The following is a 23,633-nucleotide window of genomic DNA, read 5'->3' on the forward strand; positions in this document are numbered from 1 at the left end:
CTGCCACAAAATGTATGTCCAAATTCTTTGGGGAAATCCTGAATAGTTATCTAGTTAGCAAGGAATGGTTAATGAAACTTAATTGTATAGAAATTATTAAGTATTACTAGTTGAATATGAGGAAATGTCATTTATATTTCCTTCATTTTGTGTACTGTTCCCCATGGCCTTGGCCACAGTGATAACTTTGTCCTCTGTTTTTTTCCGTTCAAGGTGTATTTCTCAACTCTGAAAACTACAGATTTTTTCAGGAACATCACTGTCTTGTTTGGAGAGGCAGAACTATGTAGTCAACACTTGATTTAGTTTTAGGCTTGTCAAAAAGACAAAATTACAAGTTTAGTTTAAAGATCTCTATTGGGTTTATGATTCTAGAATCAAGCAACACTTCATTTCATAAAATAGGATAAGTGTTCTAATGAATTGAACAGGGGAGATGGTTTCATAGATAGGACTAATGAAAGCAGAAACAACAGAAAGTGGATTACTTTCCTTGTAAGGTGGAGAGAGGGAGACAGAAAAATAGAAAAATAACAGATAAAATGAAGTTACTTCAGTCTTTTTGTATAAGGATTAACGTAGAGGGAACTTTATTATCATGCCTATTGAAGATTGAAACTGGCGTGTTTGATAAATTGGCTGTTATCATTCTTTAGATTTCTTGGAAGGTCAGATAACAACTTTGTTTTAGTTTGATGACTTAAACTTTAGCCAGAGTGAGTCCATTTTGATTTTTAGTCTATGGAACATAGGGTCTATCGGGGCCTACTGCAGGAGCTTCGTCCAAAACAATGGCCTCCTATAATGTTTTAACAGACATTATACATGAATGTATTTTGTTTCTATTTCCTGATCCGGTGTTGGGGATCACCAGGTCTTTTGACAGAAGCAACCTACTCCTTTTCAGCCCTTTCTCCCGAACTGCAAATGTATGATTGTGACCAGAAACTAGTTTTTGTTAAAGTTATTTTGCAAATATGTTATGGATACCATGAACTATAAGAATTTGAAGAAGTGACCAGCTACAGACAATTTTTGGGAAAATTAAACTGCTCCAAAGGTGGTGGTTGTTCAGTTTCTTTTGGGAGTGGTGAGTGTAGGGGAGTTGAGCAGCCATGTGTAATATCTTAGTAAAGTTTGCTACACAGGGAGAAAAGGCAAACAAAACCTTTTTTATTAGCTATTTTCCCTTTGTTGCAAGAGATTGTGTGGGATAGATTGTGTGGGATTATGTGGGTGAAAAAAGCCACGGGTGACAAAATTGGGGAAAGAAGTGAGACAAAAAGCAGTCAACATTTCTGAGTTGTGTATCTCAGTGCAATTCTGTGTATAAATGCGGAACCACTTATTAGGTTTAACCTATTTGTCCAGGAGAAATTAAATAAGAGAAATTATATTGCTACTTTTTGTTAATATAATTTAGTTGGTAGTATTTGTTATGGTCTTTTTTAAAAAACAACTTTTTTTTTGAAGTATAACATACAGAATATTGTACATAAATGTACAGCTCAGAGATGTTCAAAAGTGTAACCAGCAACAAGCTTCCAGAACATTACCAACATCTCAAAATCCCCCTTTATACTATTTTCCAATTCCTCCTTCTCTCTCATACAACCACTCTTCTGATTTCTAACAGCATAGATTGGTTTTTCCTTTTGCAATCTGTAAGGAAACTTGTGTGTGTAGTAGAATAAGTGATACAGTGAAATAACTAGGTAAGGGTAAGGAGAACAGCAGAAATCAACAGCTTTTCAGAGGGGAGGTGGCTAGTTGCTGGTTTGGGAGTGATTTAGAATAGAAAATTCTCTCAGTTCCACTCATTAGAGAGTCATTTAACTTAGATATTCTTTTAAAATGCAGATGCTGCCTGGATGATTAAGGCTATAGTTTATTTGCTTGATGCCAAGATGTTTTCTTTTTAACTGAGGAAATAGGAATTTCCTTTTGGAGGAGTAAATCTCAGGACACTTTGGGAAAAAGCATTTTCTTGGAGGTTTTAGAGAGAGGGCAGTTTAAGCCATGAGATCTCATGAGACTCATTATCCTGAGATCAGCATAGGGGAAACTGCCCCCCATAATTCATTGCTTCCACTTGGTTGTGCCCTTGATACGTGAGGATTATGCCCGAGGAATTATCTTGCTTGGCATATAAATTGAATTTTTGAAGAGGTTATATAGCTTGTGGAATTTTGGGCAGTTTACTTTTTTGGCCCTCAGTTTTTGCATTTGTAAAGTGGGGACAATAAAGTACCTTTCTCATATAGTTTAAATGTGTTTATATTGACTGTGTAAAAGTGTTTGGAACATAATAGACTCTATAGAGGAATTAGCCTAAAACAACAGTCAAAATAAGTGCCTCTGTCTTAGAGGTACAAAAAATTTTCGAGAGTGCCTTTTTTCCCCCATACTCTCATTCCTATCTGCCAGTTAATTTTTTAAAAATATAAAAGTAATAAATGTGAATCGCTTATAAGTGAAAACTATAGTAGTTGTTTGCCCTACCCCTTCCCAACTCTAAGACTTGTTCTCTGTTTTTAGCTCTTTTAGTTGTTTCTTTGTTGTTTGCCTAATTTTTCTAAAACGCACATTGTTAAACTCCCACCCCAGAGTTTCTGATTGAGTGGCTTTTGGGTGGGACCCAAGAATTTGCATTTTTAACAAGTTCTCAGATGATGCTTATGCTGCTGGTTTGGGGACCACACATTGTAAACCACTGCTGTAGTTCATAGATCTCATCAACTCTTGAAAAGGGGGTTGACTCAACAGGTGAGACCAAACAATGAGTGGATCTGTTGTTGAATGGCTTTGTTACCAGTGGAAGGTATCCGAGTTACTGATGTCAAATCTGTAAGGGTCTGCAGCAACCTCAGTTTTTGCCTCCTCCTCCGAAGAATTCGACTGAGGGGCATAAGGCAAGAGAGACCAAGGCAAACTTCAGAGTAGGAGTGGAAGTTTGTTTAAAAGGCTTTAGAACAGGAAAGAAAGGAAAGGAAAGTGTGCTCGGAAGAGATCCAAGCAGGCACTGAGGTCAAGTGTGGTGTTTAACTTTGATCCTAGGACTTTATAGGCCGGCCCCTTTCCTGTGATTCTTCCCTTAGAGTGGGCTGCCCGCGTGTGCAGTGCCCTCCTTATGCTTGGGAGGTGAGTACGTGGTGTGTGTTTAGGAAGTTGTACATAGCCCATCTGAGGCTTTCTTTGCTTCTCTGGTGGTGTGTCCCTGTGTATTAGTTTGTTTTCATGCTGCTGACAAAGACATACCCAAGACTGGGAAGAAAAAGTGGTTTAATTGGACTTACAGTTCCATATGGCTGGGGAGGCCTCAGAATCATGGTGGGAGGCAAAAGGCACTTCTTTCATGGCAGCAGCAAGAAAAAATGAGGAAGAAGCAAAAGTGGAAACCCCTGATAAACCCATCAGATCTGATGAGACTTATTCACTATCACAAGAATAGCACAGGAGAGACTGGCCCCAATGATTCAGTTACCTCCCACTGGGTCCCTCCTACAACACGTGGGAATTCTGGGAGATACAATTCAAGTTGAGATTTGGGTGGGGACACAGCCAAACCATATCACGCTGGAAGGTCATACTCCACCATTTTGTCTCTCAATGTGCATGTCCAGGAAGTTGCTTCTCCCTGGTGTCTGCATTTAGTTAACACTTCAGTGTAATAAGTATGGACCATCAGGAAATGGCCTCTTCCTGGGGCTGGCTGCCAATTTATCACTTTTAGAGAGGCAATGTGATAATTGCTGAACCATCACCCAACATTCCTAGTTGGGGAGGGGGGCTCTCCTGCCATGCTCATGCCTGTCTAACTACCTGTAACAGCTTCATATTGAGTATAGGATATCAAGTTCAAACTCTATATAATTCACCATGTAGCCTCATCCACCTTTCCATTTCTCACCTGATCTTCACACTCCTTGTACATGTAACTGTCCAATGGGTTCACTTTGCCCACTGCTTACACAGAGCCTATTTATCAAGACAAGGGAATTGCAGTTGAGGAAGAGTAATTCCCACAGACCCAGCTGTGTGGAAAACCGGAGTTTTAGTATTACTCAAATCAGTCTCCCTGAAAACTCGGGAATTGGAGTTTTTAAGATAATTTGGTGGGTAGGGGGGGCCAGTGAGTCAGGAGTGCTGATTGGTCAGGTCAGAGATGAAATCATAGGGAGTCAAAGCTGTTCTCTTCTGCTGAGTCAGTTCCTGGGTGGGGGCCATAAGACCAGATGAACTAGGTTATCAATCTGGATGTTGCCAGCTGATCCATGTAGCGCAGGGTCTGTAAAATATCTCAAGCACTGATCTTAGGTTTTACAATGGGAATGTTATCCCCAGGAGCAATTTGGGGATTTTTAAAATCCTGAAGCCTCCAGCTGCATGACTCCTGTATTTGTCCATTTTCACAGTGCTGTGAAGACATACCTGAGACTGGGTAATTTATAAAGGAAAGAGGGTTTTGTGTTTTTTTTTTTGAGAGTTTCACTCTTGTTGCCCAGGCTGGAGTGCAGTGTTGCAATCTCGGCTCACTGCAACCTCTGCCTCCCGGGTTCAAGTGATTCTCCTGTCTTAGCCTCCCAAGTAGCTGGGATTACAGGCACATACCACCATGCCCAGCTAATTTTTGTATTTTTAGTAGAGACAGGGTTTCATCATATTTGTCAGGCCAGTCTCGAACTCCTGACCTCAGGTGATCCGCACGCCTCGGCCTCCCAGAGTGCTGGGATTACAGGCGTGAGCCACTACACCTGGCCAGGGAAGAGGTTTAATTGACTTACAGTACCGCATGGCTGGGGAGACCTCAGGAGATTTACAATCATGGCGGAGGGGGAAGCAAACACATCCTTCTTCACATGGTGGCAGGGAAAAGAAGTGCAAGTAGGGGAAATGCCAGACACTTAGAAAACCATTATATCTTGTAAGACTCTCTCATTATCACAAGAACAGCAAACCACCCACGTGATTCAATTACCTCCACCAGGTTCTGCCCTTGACACATGGGGATTATGGGGATTATAATTCAAGGTGAGATTTGGGTGGGGACACAGAACCAAACCATATCAACTCCTGAACCATAATTTTTACTCTTGTGGCCAATTTGTTAGTCCTACAAAGGCAGTCTAGTCCCCAGGCAGGAAGGGGGTTTGTTTTGCAAAAATGCTGTTATTGTCTTTGTTTCAAAGCTAAACTGTAAACTAAGTTCCTCCCAAAGTTAGTTCAGCCTACACCTAGGAATGGACAAGGACATCTTGGAGGTTAGGAACAAGATGGAATTGGTTAGGTCAGATCTCTTTCGCTGTAATAATTTTCTCAGTTATGATTTTTGCAAAGGCAGTTTTATACATTTCAGCATTACTGAACTTTTAGCAATTTAAAAAATGTGCAGTGGTTTCTTATCAGAGGCTTTTGATGTTATTCTCTGTTCCTGGAATTCCTGCCTCCCCATTTAGCTGCCTGGAAATACCTTCATTCTCTTGTTGCTTTTCCATTGCTGCAGAATTCGATGTTTCCACCTTTCCTGTGGTCTTAAAACAATGTATATACACTTCTGTCAGAGTATGAACCATACTGTATGTTGACTGTTTACATGTCTGTCTGCTTTTGTTAGCTTGTTAGCTCCTTGAGAAGAGGCACTTGATTTTTTTTACATCTTGATTATCATTGGCTTAGTATGGTTATTGGGATATAATATGAGCTAAAATAAATGTTCAGCTGAATCAATATAGAAAACATTTGGTGATTTGGAGTCCCCAAAATGATGACTGCTTGTATGTGGTTTTGTTAGCCTTAATTTCAAGGATCAAATTTGCATAAGCAGCTCTGTACACTCCCATACCATACATGACGCCATATGGATTTGTTAGGACCTATTACCACCCAGGGTCTGGAGTCTTAGCTGTCTTAGGTTTCTTTTATTCAACAATAGCTGAGCTATTGGGTAGTGGGAGCCCATGGGTTGCTCTAACAATCACACAGTTCCAAAATGATGAGCATTCCTGTCGTTTCCACCTGTCATCTCTGTCTTTCAGAATCTTGCCTATCTTTCAGGGGTCAACCAAAATGCTCTTCCTTCAGCAGGCCTCCCTTGGTTACCTCAGGGAGATCTTTTCTTTAAAAACATGGTACCACTTATTGCCTGGCACATGCTGTTTTATTTTTACTTATTTGCATTAATATTTTATCTTCCCTTCTAGATTGCTAACTTCTTCATGAGCAGCCTCATGAAGGCCTCTCAAGAGGGAAGTGGTTAGACCTTTACCTGTAGGTAGCTAAGAGTCATTGGAGCTTAAGTTCAAACGAAAGAAGAAAATAAGGGGCTTGATTTTATTTGTATTTTAGAAATATCTGTAGTAATGCAGATGGGATGGGTGGGAGGCATAGACAACAATAAATACCCACTATGGGTTCAGATAAAAGATGCTATTAGTGGAAACAGAGCTTGAGGGGGGAGGGAACAGACATTTTAGAAGTTCTGTTTGCCTCCTTGGTGACAGAGTAGATGGATGTGATAGAGAATATACAGTGATGCTTAGGCCATTGATTAGAATGCTTTTGATTACAATAAAAGAAAACTGTCTACAACTAGTTTAAGCAATAAAGGAGATTTATTGACCTATGTAACAGGAAAATTTCGGTCAGTTCACTGAAACAATCTACTATTCTCTTAGCACCACCATCCTCATAACAATAAAATGGCTACAACTTTGAATTTCTACCTCTACAAACTGTATGTCTTCAGAGGAAGTTCCAGCCCAAATCTTAACTTCATGCTGATTGGGCTAATCTCTCTGGCCAGGGCAATGCAGCGCTCAGGCTGTTAATTCTGAAAACAGCTGGTTACTTGAGCCACATGCTGTGGAGCTGGAGTTAGGGTCAAGTGCTGTCAAGCCACATAGCTGCTATATAATGGAGAGAGGTGGCCACAATATTATGGGAGATAACCACAGTATCCCTTAAGGTTTCTGTGGTAGATGACATGATGTGGACTGGAACAGGAAACAGGAACAGGTACAGGTTTGAGGGAGAAAATATAAATGAGTTGATTTTGTGAGGGTCAGGGAAGATAACAACAACAGGAGTATTTCTAAAGAGGGAGGAGCCTCATGAAGGCCTCTTAAGAGCAAAGTAACTGGGCTTGTTCTAGGAACTGGGAGAAGGCTATTGGGCTGGCATCTAATGATCTAGGGAAAGACTGGATAAGATGAGGTTGGAGAGAGGCTGCTGTCTTTTGGGTCATGGTAAGGAGTTTGGATTCCAAATGCAATGGGAAATCAGTGACAGGTCAACATCCGGTATACATTTTGAAAATAACATTCTTGTTGCTTTGTGTATACTGGAATAGATGAGACTTAGAGTGGATGCAGGGAGAACAGGTAAAAGCTATTTCATTAGTTCAGGCTAGAACTAGACTGGGGTGTGGGGCAGAAGAAATGAAGAACAGTGACAGAGTAAGGAAATATTTTGCAGTTCAAGTTGACTGGTTCTTAAGATGGATTGGATTTAAGAGTTGAAGGAGTTGGAAGAGTTAGACTCTTAGTTTTCTGGGTTGAATTGCCATTTGAATAGCATAATATGGGTAAAAGTAGAGGAGAAATAAGTTTGAGAAGAAGATAACTTTGGAAATGCAAGGTTTGAGATGCCCATTAGATTTCCAAGAGAATATGTCAAAATAGTTAGCTAAATGAATCCGGAGCTCATGTGGAAGAGAGTCAGGGATAGAAATGTGAAATTGGCGTTCTTATCAGAATTGGCATTAATCCATCAGAATGGGTGATAAGATGTAGACTTCAGGATTTAATATGCCCCGAGAATGAGATATCCTCTATAGTCTCTGGAGTTTAGCCATTTATTTCATATATAGTCTTGAAATTCAGTCTGTTATGTATCTGGACTTGATTTTGATGATCAGTTGATTACGATAATTCTTTAATAAATTTTCCCTGTTTTTTACCCCAGTTTCTGTCAGATTTTGGGCATTCAGGGTTGAAATAATAATAAAACGTACTCCTTTTGTTCTTTACTTTGAAAGAGCTGCTTAGGGTTTGGGAAGCTACTAAAATTGGATTTTATTCTTTCTCTTTTCCAGGCTGACTTTTGTAAACTTTTCTGTTTAACTGTACATTTTGCTAAAACCTATAGACTTAAAAATAATTAAATATTTAAATAATTAATAAATCATCTTTTAATATTATTGTAAATAATATTAGTATTTTAATATTATAATTAACATCAATTTTAATATGTATTTAAAATAATTTTACATATTTTAATATTTTAAAATAATTAAATATTTAAAATACCAATGATTTTAAATAATATTTTTAAACAAATATTTTTAAAAATTATTAATTGCCTGATGTGGTGGTTCATGCCAGTAATCCCAGAACTTTCGGAGGCTGAGACGGGAGGATTGCTTGAGCCCGGGTATTTGAGATCAGCTTGGGCAACATATTAAGACCTAATTGCCACTAATAAAAAAAAAAAATTAGCTAGGTGTGATGGCGTGGCCTGTAGTCCCAGCTATTTGGAGGCTGAGGCTGGAGGATCACTTGAGCCTGCGAGTTCAAGGTTGCGTTGAATCACAGTCGTGCCACTGCACTCCAGCCTGGGTGAAAGAGCGAGACACTGTCTCAAAAAAATAAAAAAATTAAAAAGTAATTAATTAGTTTGAAGATGTTATATTTGTGCGTGATACAAAATTCAAAAGATATAGAAGGGTCTTCCAACTCTAACCCTCACCCAACCAATTACCTTTTTATTTCCAGATCTTGTGAATCATTTTATATTAGTTCATATAGAGCTGCCTCAGATTCTTAAATGGTTGCATGGTATTTAGTGTGGGCATAACATGTTTTCCAGTTCCTCCATTGTAAACTTAGGTTTTTGCTCACCTTTATTCTGCTAGGAACAGTTCTTCAAAAAAAATTATTATAAATAATATTTTCTAGAGGCATGTATATGTTATGATAAATTTCCAGTAGTAGAATTGCTGCTGGGCCAAAGTTTATTTATGCATTGTAAATTTTCATAGATATTGCCAAATTACTCACTAGCAATGACTAAAAATGGCTTTCCTTTGCTCTCATGCTGACAAAGTGAGTTACCAACTCCTTGCTTTGCTACCAATATGAGAGATGAAAAGTATATCATTGCATCATCAAAAAGTGCCCTCATTGAACACTGGAATTTGAATGATACAGTGGTTTAGATTAGATTTTATTGAATTTGTGAAATGACTATTTTACCATTATGATTGTCAATGGATACATGTATTTTATATGGCTTTCTTTTTTTAAAAAACTATAGCAAGTAGTTTCTAAGTCACTGGAGAACATTATTTGATACTATGTTTTAAATTATACATGATCTAGATGTTTAATTTTCAGCATTTTAAATCACTAAGTATCTTTAATTTGCAGGTCTTATCTGAAAGAACTAATATTGAACCTTGGGTTTGTGCCAACACCATTCGTCTCTTTAATGATGATAACACAATTCCCTTCATTATACGTTATCGAAAAGAGCTCATTAATAACCTTGATGCTGATTCCTTGAGAGAAGTTCAGCAGACCCTAGAAGAGCTACGGTAAGAAACCTAAAAAAGAATAAGCCTAGTGTAAGGGGAAAAGGCCAATGAGGAACAGTGAGAAAGTGAATGACGGTATATTTGACAATTTCAGCATTTTGTCTCCTTGAATTATTGTAATCTGGATATAGTACTCTTCTGACAGAGGAAGTCAGCTCTATTTTACTTATTTAGGGGGTATATGGAGTCCCTCTGCTGGTGTGTTTATGCATAGCTTGAGCATGTATTAGCAAAAAGGTCATTTGCAGTAAAAGTGTGTGCCTCAGAGTTTGTCATCTTCTTTCATAGAAAAGTTTGGGCATAATGGCAAAATTAGGACTGCCATCAGGAAACTCAGAAAGTACATTTTATTCTAATTCTTTTAACCACTCACATAAATCTGTCCTTTTAATTTCATAAAGTTTCTAAGTGGAGAGTTCTTTGGCAGTATAGAGTTTGGTAGGAAATATGTATATTTCCTTTTCCCATCTTTTTTTTTTTTTTTTTTTTGGAGACAGAGTCTTGCTCTGTCGCCTGGGCTGAAGTGCAGTGGTGCAATCTCAGCTCACTACAATCTCTGTATCCCAGGCTCAGGTGGCTCTCCTGCCTCAGCCTCCTAAGTAGCTGAGATTACAGGAATGCGCCACCACTCCCCACTAATTTTGTATTTTTAGTAGAGGCGGGGTTTTGCCATGTTGGCCAGCCTGGTTTTGAACTCTTGGCCTTGAGTCATCCACCTGCCTTGGCCTCCCAAAGTGCTGGGATTATAGGCTTGAGCCACCATGCCCAGCCTTTTTCCCATACTTTTAATGGTTATGGTAATTTAACAATAGTGGATTGTAAGTTTTGTATAGTTACAGAATGGAAAGTACCTTTTTAAAAAAATTATGCCTCTGGACTCACTGTTAATAACTGAGAAATATGTGTACAAAGACTACAAGACTGACCATATTATTCGATAGAGTTTATTAAAACGCTTCACTGCTTATGCATTTATTGCATGTCTCCTATGGGCACTGTGTTAAGGTGTACATTCTTCAAGTGTACAAAAAAGATCTGATTAAAATTGGATTATCATTCTACTATGAAGCCATTTTAAAAGTATTAAGGGTAATTTTTATAACAAGCTTGACAAGCTTTCTGTTATTTTGGGGGAACTTGCATCTCACTAACTTTTCTACCTCTTTTGTTGATGTTCTTTAAGTGTCAGGAGAATTAAAATGCTAACATGTGGAAAGTTATACTTCATTGAGAGGCAGAATCAATTTGCCAATGTAAAAATATAAATGACTAAATCAAATAGTCTCAGATGCAAATCTTCCAGAGCCAGGCTAGGATAATCAAGCATGGGGGATAAGAATTGGAGATTACAAACCCTGTCTAAGAGGGGCAACCCCTGCTCGTCTCCAGTATATTACCATCATGCAGGGTTGTCTGTCCAGTTTGCTGGTTCTTCCTGTTTCTGAAAAGAAGCTGGTAATTTGGGTTTTTTACATAAGAAATTTCTAGGCCAAACAAAACCACTCTCGACCACACCTAGAAGGCCAGCAGTTTGCAAATTCTGAAGTAAGCTTTCTGTTTGGTTGAAGGCAAGGTAATTAAGAAAGTCTGAGGGTTTTGGATCTGAAATTGGAGAAAGCATCACAAACAAGCAAGAAAAGCTTGCTTAAAAAATTAAAGGGTAGTCTAACAATATTTGGTTGTATGGGAGACAAATAGGAGCTGTATATCAAGGATATTATTATTTTCTTTTTCTTTAAAAAACACTTCTACTGCAAAAGAATTCCATTCTCTGGGTTTCTATGAATAGGGGAATACATTGAATATTAGTAGAGGAGTGAATATTCCTTGAAGTAAGTGGGGGCATTGACTGGAACTTAAGAGATCTTTTTCTATAATACAGAGATTTCTTTTTGGTAATGAGATATGATCTTTATTTTTTCTTAAGCTCAGCATTTTCTATAACTAGAGCATTGGTTTTCAATTTGTTAATTGCTACCCCTACATGAGAAGTAAAACCAATTTAATAAGTCATACCACTTAAAAAAATGAAATAGTGAATAGAAAATACAAGAGTACATTTATGTGGTAAAGGCAAATATTGTTTCATGAAATGTTTCAATTATGTAGCATGTATGTGTATGTATACTGGGTTGCAAGGTAAAACATTTTTAAATTCACTGTTGAAAAGTGAATTAAAGAGTATGCTTCTGGATAGTAAGAAAAGTTTTCTGTATTTTTCTCTAAAGATAATTCTCTTCTTCCTTATATGCAGGCTAATAGGACAAAAGGAATTGGCTTTTTGTTAAAATGACCTGGTAGGCTTTAGCCCTTGAAAACTGTCTTGGGCTACCATGACTATAGAAGACATACAGGTTGTAATCTAAGTACTGCATATTCTTCTTTTTAGTTTATATTCTTCTCTTTAATTTATAGTCTTCTGCCTTTAGTTTTTTTTTTTTAATTTACAAGTAGATTTAATTTTCTTTTCCATCGATCATTTTGAATAAATCATATTATCATCTCTAACTTTTGCCCATCATTTTAGCAATACCATTATTAGGCAGATTCTGTAAATAGGAGGTAATACAATAGGATGAGAAGCATTAACTGTAACAACAGAATTGTATATTCACAGTGAAAACCTGTTGTAAAGTGGAGGAACTACTGTGCCCACCCTTCCTTTTGTCACTAGTTGTTTAGTGATCCCTGTAAATTGATTCCTGGAATCAGCTTTTCTACATGGAATCCTGGTTCTTTTTAGTGGGGAATGGTATTTGGAAACCAATTGTGGGTGCTAGGAGTGCCCATCCTGAGCAGTGATACTCCAGTAGCAATGAGCATTCCTAGTACCTATACCTTGGTATCATTCTTCTGATTCCAGAGCTGGGGCAGGGAAACTAGAAGATAAGCCTGAAATATCATATGCCAGAGAATAAGGAAGTGCTCGCAGAATGACAGAGACATATCAAAAGGACACAGAAGCTAGCTTGAAGGGGTTACTTCTGGCCAAATCTGGAACAATTTGAACGTTAAGATAAATGATAGCAATGGATTGTAAGCACTAAGTAAAATAAAAAACCATTAAATCTATAGTGATATAAATAAATCAGTGAATAAATTCGAAGTTTAATGAGGAATGGGATAATTATATAGTCTCAAAGTACCTCTCCACAAAATACTTATAATTACAAGAGGAATAAAGCATACCTGTATCTTGGAGAAACCCACAGATACTACCTTAATCAAATGATCAAAGTTAATCAGTAATGAGACAAATCAAAATCATTTGCCACCTAATAACGTGTAGTAAGAACACAGTATGACTTCTATGATATTTCTGCTAAAGATGCTCCATCTGTATTTAATTGTGAGGAAACATCAGAGAAACCCAAGCTGCAGGACATTCTACAAAATAACTGTCCAGTAGCGTTCAAAAACATCAAGGCCTTATCAAGGAGAAGAAAATCAAGGAGAGACTGAAATATTGTTTTAGCTTGAAGGAGACTGTAGATGCATGCCAACTACATGTAACCCATAATTCTTAACTGAATCCACTATAAAGGATATTATTGGGACGGTTGGTAAAACCTGAATGAGGTCTGCATTAGATGGTAGTAATATATTAATTACCTGATAATGATGGTTATTTTGTGGTTATGTAGAAGATTTGTATTTGTAGGAAATCACACTAAAGTGTTGGAATGCAGGGATGTTAACTTATTCTCAAACAGTTCAGAGACAATAAAGTTCGTTTTACTTTACCTGCAAGTTTTCTGTAAGTTTGAGGTAGCTTTGAAAAGAAAGTTTTGACATACAGTTTTTGTATATTACAAAAGTTTCTATTTTCAGGGCTGTTGCAAAGAAAGTTCATAGTACAATCCAGAAAATTAAGAAGGAAGGGAAGATGTCTGAGTGCTTGTTAAAAGCCATGCTGAATTGTAAAACTTTTGAGGAACTAGAACACGTGGTAAGGAATCCTTTTTATCTTTTAGCGTAATACCTGAATATATTACAATTTGGGTCTTCTTATGATTAAAGAACACCAAGAAATAAAAAGCCAATGTCATTAGCCACCATTATTTAATGCAACAAAATATTTATTCTTTGTTCAATAAATATTTATAGAGTGTTTTTTTTGTGCTAGGCACTTGCGTTTACAGAGATGAATAAATACATAGTCTTTGTCTCAAGGAATTTCCAGTCAAGTAGGGAAGGACAGTAGATGATACAAACGTGAAGCTTATCAGAGAGGGCTGAACTAGAGATCCAGATGTGGATGTCTTCAGCCTGTAGTTGGTACATGAAACCATCAGAATGGAAGAACTCACTCAAGAAGGGTTTGTCAGCAGGTCGTGATTGACCACTGGAGGATACCACCTTTTGAAGTGTGATGGAGGATGGGAGAGCGTAAGGAGGTAGGAAAAAAATAGAGAAGTATGAGGAGAATCAGGAGATGATGGTGCCCTGGAACAGCAGGGAAGAGAGTTTTAGATGGAGGTCATGATCAGTGGTTATGTGTAGCAGAGAAGTTTGGCAGAATAAAGATGGAAAAAAATATATATATTTGGTAATTAGGAGATCATCGTGGATTTTTGTGATATCATTTCCTGCAAGGTATGTGAGAAGAGAAGCCAGATGATGGTGGGTTGGAGAGTGAGTGGATTAAGAAGTAGAAGAATTGGCTGGGCGCAGTGGCTCACGCCTGTAATCCCAGCACTTTGGGAGGCTGAGGTGGGCTGATCACGATGTCAGGAGTTCAAGACCAGCCTGGCCAAGATGGTGAAACCCTGTCTCTACTAAAAATACAAAAATTAGCTGGGCGTGGTGGCAGGTGCCTGTAATCCCAGCTACTCAGGAGGCTGAGGCAGAGAATTGCTTGAACCTGGGAGTCGGAGGTTGCGGTGAGCTGAGATCACGCCACTGCACTCCAGCCTGGGCTACGGGACAAGACTCCATCTCAAAAAAAAAAAAAGAAAGAAGTAGAAGAATTGACCGGCCAGGTGCGGTGGCTCACGCCTGTAATCCCAGCACTTTGGGAGGCCAAGGCAGGCAGATCACGAGGCCAAGAGATCGAGATCATCCTGGCCAACATGGTGAAACCCCGTCTTTACTAAAAATGCAAAAAACAAAACAAAACAAAAAACATAGCTGGACGTAGTGGTGCGTGCCTGTAGTCCCAGCTACTTGGGAGACTGAGGCAAGAGAATCGCTTGAACCTGGGAGGCAGAGATTGCAGTGAGCAGAGATCGCGCCACTGCACTCCAGCCTGGTGACAGAGCGAGACTCCATCTCAAAAAAAAGAAAGAAAAAACAAAGAAGTAGAAGAATTATGTGTAGAACACTTTTAAAGGCGCTTGCTTGAGTTGAGGACTTTGCAGTCCAAGCAATGAGTTTTTAAGATGAGTGAAACCAAGCAACTAATTTAGCATGTGGAAAAATACAAAGAAGATAAAGCACATACCATCTTCATACAGTAAGCATTTTCAAATTAGTTTTAATTCATCTCTGAAGGAAGAGGAAAAGATTGAGAAAAGGATTTCTTTAGCATTTTCAGCATGTCCTCTAATTTTGTATCCTAGTTTTAACTTTTGTTTTTTTGAAACTGAATCGTATGTTTTCTGCCTTTATTTTCTAGTCTGCTCCATATAAAACTGGGAGCAAAGGGACTAAAGCCCAGAGAGCAAGACAGTTGGGCTTAGAAGGAGCAGCCAGGGCATTGCTTGAGAAACCAGGGGAGCTCAGTCTGCTATCATACATTAGGCCTGATGTTAAAGGTACTGGCTTTATTTACAGAGATCAACTTTGTTTCTTTTTTTTTTTTTTAGGTTTAAAAATGTATGTTAAAAAACTGTTCTGTTAAGTAATGATTATGCAAAAGAATATTACATCGTATGTAGAATAATTGAAATAAATCCTGACATACCTATTGAGTAGCCATTCAGCTTTTCTCTTTTGATGAAGTGCCTGTTCTAGTCTTTTGCCCGTTTTTCTATACAATAGAAAACTAATGAAAAAATAATAATTTTTGTCATTTATATGTGTTGCAAATCTTTTTTCCCAAGTTTGTAACTTGTCTTTTCACTTTCTTTATGGCATCTCTTGATAAATAGGTATTAGTTGAGTTTTATTGTAATCATCTTTTAAGATAATAGCTGTATTTTCTTTTTAAAGAAATTCCTTCATATCCCAAGTTTATAAAGATTCTCCTATATTGTCTATTAAAGCTTTTATTTCTAAAAATTTGTTTACTTGTAAAAGTCATAAATACTCTTTAAAAATGTCAACAGTTTTGACATCCAGGAAGTGTAAAGTGAAGCTCCACTCTCACACTTCTACTGTAGAAGTAAAGTGTATTTTTCTGAAATTTCCCTCCAAGTGTATCTTCCTGTTTTGTGTGTGTGCATGCACAACAGAGAATAAGAGAGGGAAGAAGTAAGGGAGACATATTTCTAAGAAAAACTCAAGGGAAATGACAGTTGGTAAATGTCAAGGTGCATTGGTTTTATTGTAAAAATGAGTCTTGGAGTAAAAACTTTGGTTAAGAGTGGCTTTTTCTCAGAAATTCATTGTTAGGATTGAGTGGGGAAATTAATGTTCTGGTGGTCTCTACTCTCAAAAAATTATTTTTTAACATTAAAAAATTATATAGTTAACATGTGCAACATGATGTTTTGATATACATATATTAATACATAGTGAAGTGAGTACTATAGTCAAACTATTCTATACATGATAAGCAAATTAAGATATTCATCATCTCACATAGTTACCTTCTTTTGTGTTAAGAGCACCTAAAATCTGTCTTAGCAAATTTACAGTATACATTATGATATTATTAACTGCAGCCCCCGTGCTGTATGTTAGAACTCTAGTCTTTTTCAGCCTATGTAGCTACAACTTTGTACCCTTTGACCTACATCTTTCCACCCCGCCCCGACCTCCAGTTTCTTTTGTCCTTCTGTGGATCCCATAGGCTGGGACATGTAAATGTCTGTAGAGGGCAGTCTCTGATAACAAAATCCACAGTATGTTCTAACCTGTAGAAAATTATAGCATACCATAGCCTGTTTTTATTTTAAATAACCCAGCAAATGTGAATTTGTGATTTAAAAAACTGAGTAGGTGTGTCTGTAAAATCCAGGTATCTGTTCATACCCAAACACACTTATCTTAATGTTTGGAGAAGGGCAATAATGAAAAAGTGAAATAGGATTATGTGAATTTAGAGATGGGTTGAAATGAGTAAAATTCAAGTTTGTTTAATTTTTAATGTGTATTTATAGTTAGATTTCCAAATGGTTGCAACACTTAATATTTTAATAATAGCTAAGACTATAGCTAAGCATTAAGGTTAACCACAGTGGGAAACTGTCTGTGCCCAGTCATTGTATGTTTTATTAAAATGGAATGTTGAAACTTTCAGAATGTTAGATGCACAAAGGATTATTGACTGTTTTTATTTTTATTTTTCTCCTTGTGGTTGATTTTCTTTCCTTCTACTTCTCACTACCTTTGGTACCAAGATCTCTTGAGTTCTCTCATACACTGAGTTCCTACTGGGTAGGTTTTTGATAACCATATCTCTTTGGATTGTCATACATGGTGATGCTGCTGGAATATATGACAATGGACACTTGGTGATACTTCTTATAATGTGGATAGTTCAGGGTCTAGCACAGTTACAGTAGTACTGTACTAGCAGACGTGCCAGGACTTTTGTTTGCTTTACTCCCTCTTTTACCCTGATCAAAAATGCAGAATTATTATTAGTAAGTCTATATAAGCTAGGTACTGCTTTTTTTTTTTAAGTTTGATAGGAATGTTTTCTCCTTCTCTTTGTCTCCTCCTCCTTTATGTTACACACAATCATGATCATCCTTAATTTTACTTGTTTTTTGAAAGAAGTTTCATAATTCCTACCATTCCTGAAAGAAATATTTAAGAAACCAGGTAGTTCAGTTTTTTTCCTCCAGTAGAAGACACTTCTTGCTTGCTTGCCACAGACCAGTAAGCATTTGGTCTGAATCATAAAGCTATACTGTGCCACAAATGGACTATGTCCTGGGAGATCCAAAATACTACTTTCGTGTCCAAGAGGAAGTTGTGTCATATGTAAGAAGAGGTAGCTTAAGTGCAGAGAAAGTGAAAAGAAATGTTGGCCTTTCGGTTTTTGTTTACAGGTGTGGAGGTTTGAAGATTCTGTAGCTGGAAAGATTTCATTGTAAGGCAAAGGATATGATTTTCTGGTTCTGTGGACCGTATTTCCTCCTGATTTCACTGAGGTGCTAAACTTTTGGAACATCTGTTATCTTGGCTGTATTAAACCCACAAGATCTATTCTCTTTGATTGGGAAAGGAGCTTTTTCAAAACACAGAAGACTTTCCTTTTAAATTATTTTTCTCCCTGGTTGGACTGAGAAGGGGAATGTAATTTGAAAGAGTGTCCCAAATGATTCTGATAATTTCTACCTCCCATTGAGAACCACTGCTCTAGAAGTAGCTCAAGGCATTTCCCTAGTGGCAGTTTTTTAAAGTTGAATGAGTATCAGAATTATCTGGGACACTCTGTGAAATACTTCAGTTCCACAGTCTAGCAATTCATAGTTTTAACAAGTACCTGGTATGATTTTCTTTTTGGGTCCTTAGACTACACTTTACAACATTTCTCTAGAGCTCTAGCACAATTTTAATTAGATTCATTAATTACATAAGGTTTCAAATTATATTCCCCTCTTATGATGGGGGATTTTCAAAGGCCCTTTCTTATTGCAAAGTCTATAATTTCTTCTGTTCTCTGCTTCCATTAATGGTTCTCCCTGTAGGTTCCATCTTTACTATTGACTTATGACCCTGGTGTTGTCATTAAACTTCATGTGATGATGCTCTGGGATACTTGGAACTCCAGGAATTAGTTCTTGTGAATGGTTTTCCTAGATGAAGACTGAGAGAGCTAACATAAGAGCAAATGTTTATTGAGTGCTCTATGTGCTATAGTTGTTTTAAGTCCATTAGATATACAGTCTTCCATCTTGTAAAGGTAATTTGTTACTGAAAATTCCCTCATAGGAAAGTTTTCTTAAAATGTAAATAGAATTCCTATTAGTTTCATTAGCCAAATTTCTTTCTTTAAATTTCTTTAAAATGTAGTTGACCCTTGCATAATACAGAGATTAGGGGAACAACCCCCACCCCCCCAACTTCCTCTTCAAAATTGAAAATTTAGGTATAACTTTTGACTTTATAAAAACTTAATTATTAATAGCCCACTGTTGACCTGAAGCCTTACTGATGACATAAAGCTGATTAACACACATTTTGTGTGTTATATGTGTTATATACTATATTCTTACAATAAGGTAAGCTAGAAAAAAGAAAATGTTATTAAGAAAATTGTAAGGAAGAAAAAATGTATTTACTGTTTATTAAATGGAAGTGGATTATCATAAAGGTCTTCATCCTCATCATCACATTGAATAGGCTGACGAGAAAAAGGAGGAGAAGGAGGAGTTCTTTCTGTCTCAGGAATAGCAAAAGCAGAAGAGGTGGAGGAGGTGGAAGGGGTGACGAGAGGCAGGCACCCTTGTTCCAACTTTTATTGTAATTAATCCATGTAGAAGTACAGACCGGTGCAGTGGCTCACGCCTGTAATCCCAACACTTTGGGAGGCTGAGGTGGGCAGATCACTTGAGGTCACGAGTTTGAGACCAGCCTGGCCAACACAGTGAAACCCCATCTCTACTAAAAATACAAAAATTAGCTGGGTGTGGTGGTGTGCGCCTGTAATCCCTGTTACTTGGGAGGCTGAGGCAGGAGAATCACTTGAACCCAGGAGGCAGAGGTTGCACTGAGCCAAGATCGCACCACTGCATTCCAACCTGGAATACAGTGAGACTCCATCTCAAAAAAAAAAAGAAGTGGACCTGTACCATGTTGTTTAAAGGTCAGCTGTAAACATAATTACTTCAGTAGGTAACATAGCTATCCTAACACAACCAAACTAGATATTTTCTATTTATTAATTATGCCATAATAAATATCCTTCTGTCCTCTTTGGCTTTTGTACCTTATTAGTCATTAAAACTTTACTTACAGGAAAACATACATATGATATGCATGCTTGTGTAATTCAAGTTTAGTGCAAAAAACGTTTCATGCAAATAGAATGATAAAGACAAAAGAAACAAAACAGTGCAAATGATCTCTCTCAGTGTAAGTTGATATCAGAAAGACCTTGATTTACAAGATTCATTGCTATAAATTAGCAAATTAGAAATGCTTAAAGAGAACTTAATGCTCATCTGTAGACAATTTAACTGTGAAGAGGAATAACTGCATGAAAACTCTTGTTTTGTGCTTTTGAGATTTGTGAAATTCAAATGGGTTGTTGAAAATGTGAAAAAATGCCCCATAATCCAAAATAGAAATTGCTTCTAAAGGATAATTTTTTAAACAATTGGAGTAGTGTCCCTTGGGTTTTGACTCTATTAATATATATTTCCCATAACATCTTTAATAGTTGTAATCACTTCATAAAGGAGGTATTGTTATGATTCCATTTTTATAGGAAACTGAGGTACAGAGAAGTCAAGTAGGTTGCCCAGTGTCTCACAACTGGCAAATGGTAGAACCAGGATTCGACAAGGCAGCTGGCTCCAGAGATGCATTTTTACCACTGGGCAATATATTATGTATTATGTCTGTATTATTGCTTTTGGAGACTTGTTTTTGTTACAAAGGGAAACTAGTATACTGCTACAATATCTTTCTGTCTTAAGGCTGTCAACTTAAGGTTTTATTTTGACTGGAATTAATTTACTGTGATTTAGTTATAGAATTTAAAACCAATCTTATACTTTTTGTTTTTGTTTTCCTTTTTACGCTTCTCCTAAAGGGCTTTCAACGCTTCAGGATATTGAAATAGGAGTGCAGCATATTTTAGCAGACATGATTGCTAAAGACAAAGACACACTTGACTTCATTCGGAACTTGTGAGTATCTCTTTTATGGAGTTTTCTGCTTTATGGACTCGTGCTGTTAAGGGTCACACGGTTAGTGTTAATACCAATGTTCATTAAAAACTTTGCTTTCAGACTTTTTTTTTAAGTAACAGAACTCTTTGTTCAAACAACAGAACCCAAATATATAAAACAGATAAAAGTAAAGTTGTTTTAATTGAATTCTGGGCAGGGAGCCTGGAACTCTGCCTACTCACCCTCCTTACACTAAGGCATCTCAGTGGAGGGGCCTGATGAGTTTAAAAACCATTGCCTTACACAATATATATGAAGAGAGATTCATGTCCTTTAGAGTGGCATTGCTTTTTAAACATGTTGATTGTGATGTATGCTTATTTTATAGTATCTCGTTTCTGGTGTTTACCAGTGATTGGCTTAACTTGAGAATGTGTAATATCAGATATGAATAAAAGTACTGACCTCCAGATGATTTTTAGCTGTTGAGGAGAGCAGCTTATCTATGGCATCACAGTCCCAATTTATAAGACATTAAAGATCTTTGACCTAGAGCCTTCTTGGGCTTATGGGTTTTATGCATCATTAAAAAAACACATTAATTTAAAACCCTATTTTTATATTATTTTGTTCTTTTTCTGCTGTGTATCAGAAGAGAAGACAGGTTTCTGCTAGAGGTTTGTTCTTCCTCTCTCTCCCTCCACATATCTAGCTGTTTGAGCTGTGCAGAGGAGAGGAAAGGAGGAGATGACCTAGTTGACTACTGTTGCTAGAGAGAACTTTTGTATTTTCTCAGTGGCTCCAGCAGGAATGAATTGAAGCAAAATAATTGCTCAGGTTTTAAAATGTGTTTTTATAAGTAATTATGCTGCTTAAATTTGGTTCAGTATTATAAATTGTTATTGGAAGCTGTCCTGACACATCCTTTTGTTTCTCTTTTTTTAGTTTTTAATTGCCTGTGACTGTCTAACTTAGTGATTAGAAAAGTCTGATATTTAGATCAGAGCTATTGGTTTGATTTCTATAGATAGTTTTGATCTTTTGCATAATTGCAGATGGTTTCTGAATTCATTTAGGCATTTTATGGGGAGATTGAGTAGATACATAAATAGATCTGGAGGACTATGCTAGTATGAATAGGCAAAGAGTCCTTTTGATGGGACAGTAATGTCAATTTCATAGCTGGGCATCATTAAAAAAACTCACTTGGTAATGGCTTAACTTTTTTTGCTATCCTTATTTCTATGTATTCTTTACTAAAGCACAAATTAATAACTGCTTGTTTTTTGAACACTTGTGTATCTGAACAGGTGCCAGAACAGACACGTTTGTATCCAGTCATCTCTGGCAAAAGTGTCCTCAAAAAAGGTAAATGAGAAAGATGTTGATAAGTTTCTGCTCTACCAGCATTTTTCCTGCAACATAAGAAACATTCACCATCATCAGGTAAATAAAGAAACTGCATGTGCTTGCTGATATAGTAATAATGATAATATTTTGGATTTGCCTGCTATTTTACTAAGAATTTAAATAATTTTATGTCAACTGTTTTCTTTTTTCTTTATATAAATTCTTATAATATTGTCATATCATTGCCGCTTCACAAATTGGGAACTAATGACCCAGAGAAGTTAATAAGTGACATTGAGAATTATTAGCAGAGCTGACAATATAACATTTTAGGTATCTTGACTTTTTGGCTGGTGATCTTTTTGTTAGACTCTGCTTCCCAGTATCCTTATATTTTAGCTCAATTCTGGATCTCTTCCATGTGAAATACAAATATGAGATATCTGATTTAGAATAAAGTGTGCGAGGTCTCATTTAGTTATATAAATCATAGTCATTGTACCTCAGTGTTTTAATTTCATTTTTAAGTTTACTAATTTTTTTTCCTAAGTGTAGTCATAGGCTATATCTACATTGTGGAATGTGGCTTTTAAATTATATAGGGAAAAAAGGAGATAAAAATCAAAAATACAGTAATACTGGCATTTATATTTACATATGTAATGACGTTTATCAGTGTTCTTTATTTCTTTGTATGGCTTCAAGTTACTATCTAGTGCCCTTTCATTCCAGTCTGAAGTACTTCCTGTAATATTTCATGTAAGGCAGGTCTACTAGTGACAAACTTCCTAGTTTTTGTTTTTCTGGAAAATCTTAATTTCTCCTTTTTTAAAAAATTTATGTTTAATTGTGGTAAAATGCACATAACATAAAATGTACCATCATAACCATTTTTAAGCATACAGTTCAGTAATGGGAAGCATAGTCATATTGTTGTGCCACCAATCTCCAGAAATTTTTTATCATGCAAAACTGAAACTCTATGCCCGTTAAACATTTCCTTCATTTTTTTACAGAGAGTTTTTTAAAATATAGAATTCTTGGTTGATGGTTTTTAATTTTTCCCTTTTAATACTAAATATACTATCTACTCTTATGGTGTGGCCTGCATGGTTTTTTATGAGGAATCAGCTGTTAATCTTACGATGCCTTATTCATGACAAGTCTCTTCTCTCTTGCTGCATTCAGGATTCTCTGTCTTTATCTTTTGACAGTTTGATTATAATGTGTCTTGTCGTGGGTCTTTCTGAGTTTATCCTACTTGGAGTTTATTGTGATTCTTAGATGTGTAGATTAATGTTTTTCATCAAACTTAAGAAATTCTTCATAATAATTTTAAAAAATATCCTTTCTGCGCCTTTCTCTCCTCTCGTGGGTCTCCCATTATATGTAGAGGGTATGATTGATAGTGTCTCACAGGTCTCAGCCTCTGTTGCTTTCTTTTCTTTATTTTTTTCTTTTTTCTCTGACTGTATATTCCCATTTGACCTATCTTCAGGCTTGTTGATTTATTCTTTTTGTTCAGATTTGCTGTTGAACCCCAGCACATTTTTATTTCAGTCATTGTACTTTTCAGCTCCGTAATTCCTATTTGGTTCTTTTTTATGATTTCTAACTCTTACTTTTCTATATGGTTGAAAGATCATTCTCCTGGCTTTCTTTAGGTCTCTGTTCATGATTTTCTTGAATTCAGCATACTGAATAGAGTTAATTTAAAATCTTTGTTTTGTAAGGTCAAT

General features: G+C 36.8%; 1 protein-coding gene across 2 annotated transcripts in view; it reads left to right on the forward strand.

Annotated features, from left to right (window-relative positions):
• The window catches only part of SRBD1 (S1 RNA binding domain 1), a 231,295-nt gene that overhangs the window by 16,068 nt on the left and 191,594 nt on the right, over positions 1-23,633 (forward strand). For both annotated transcript variants that reach the window (XM_063648752.1, XM_054475213.2), the window contains exons 5-9: positions 9,426-9,592; positions 13,424-13,541; positions 15,210-15,348; positions 20,466-20,562; positions 21,855-21,990. In XM_063648752.1, coding sequence (XP_063504822.1) covers positions 9,426-9,592; positions 13,424-13,541; positions 15,210-15,348; positions 20,466-20,562; positions 21,855-21,990 — 657 coding nt within the window. The remainder of the gene's footprint in view (positions 1-9,425; positions 9,593-13,423; positions 13,542-15,209; positions 15,349-20,465; positions 20,563-21,854; positions 21,991-23,633) is intronic.

Source organism: Pongo pygmaeus, chromosome 12 (genome assembly GCF_028885625.2).
Source record: "Pongo pygmaeus isolate AG05252 chromosome 12, NHGRI_mPonPyg2-v2.0_pri, whole genome shotgun sequence".
NCBI lineage: Eukaryota > Metazoa > Chordata > Mammalia > Primates > Hominidae > Pongo > Pongo pygmaeus.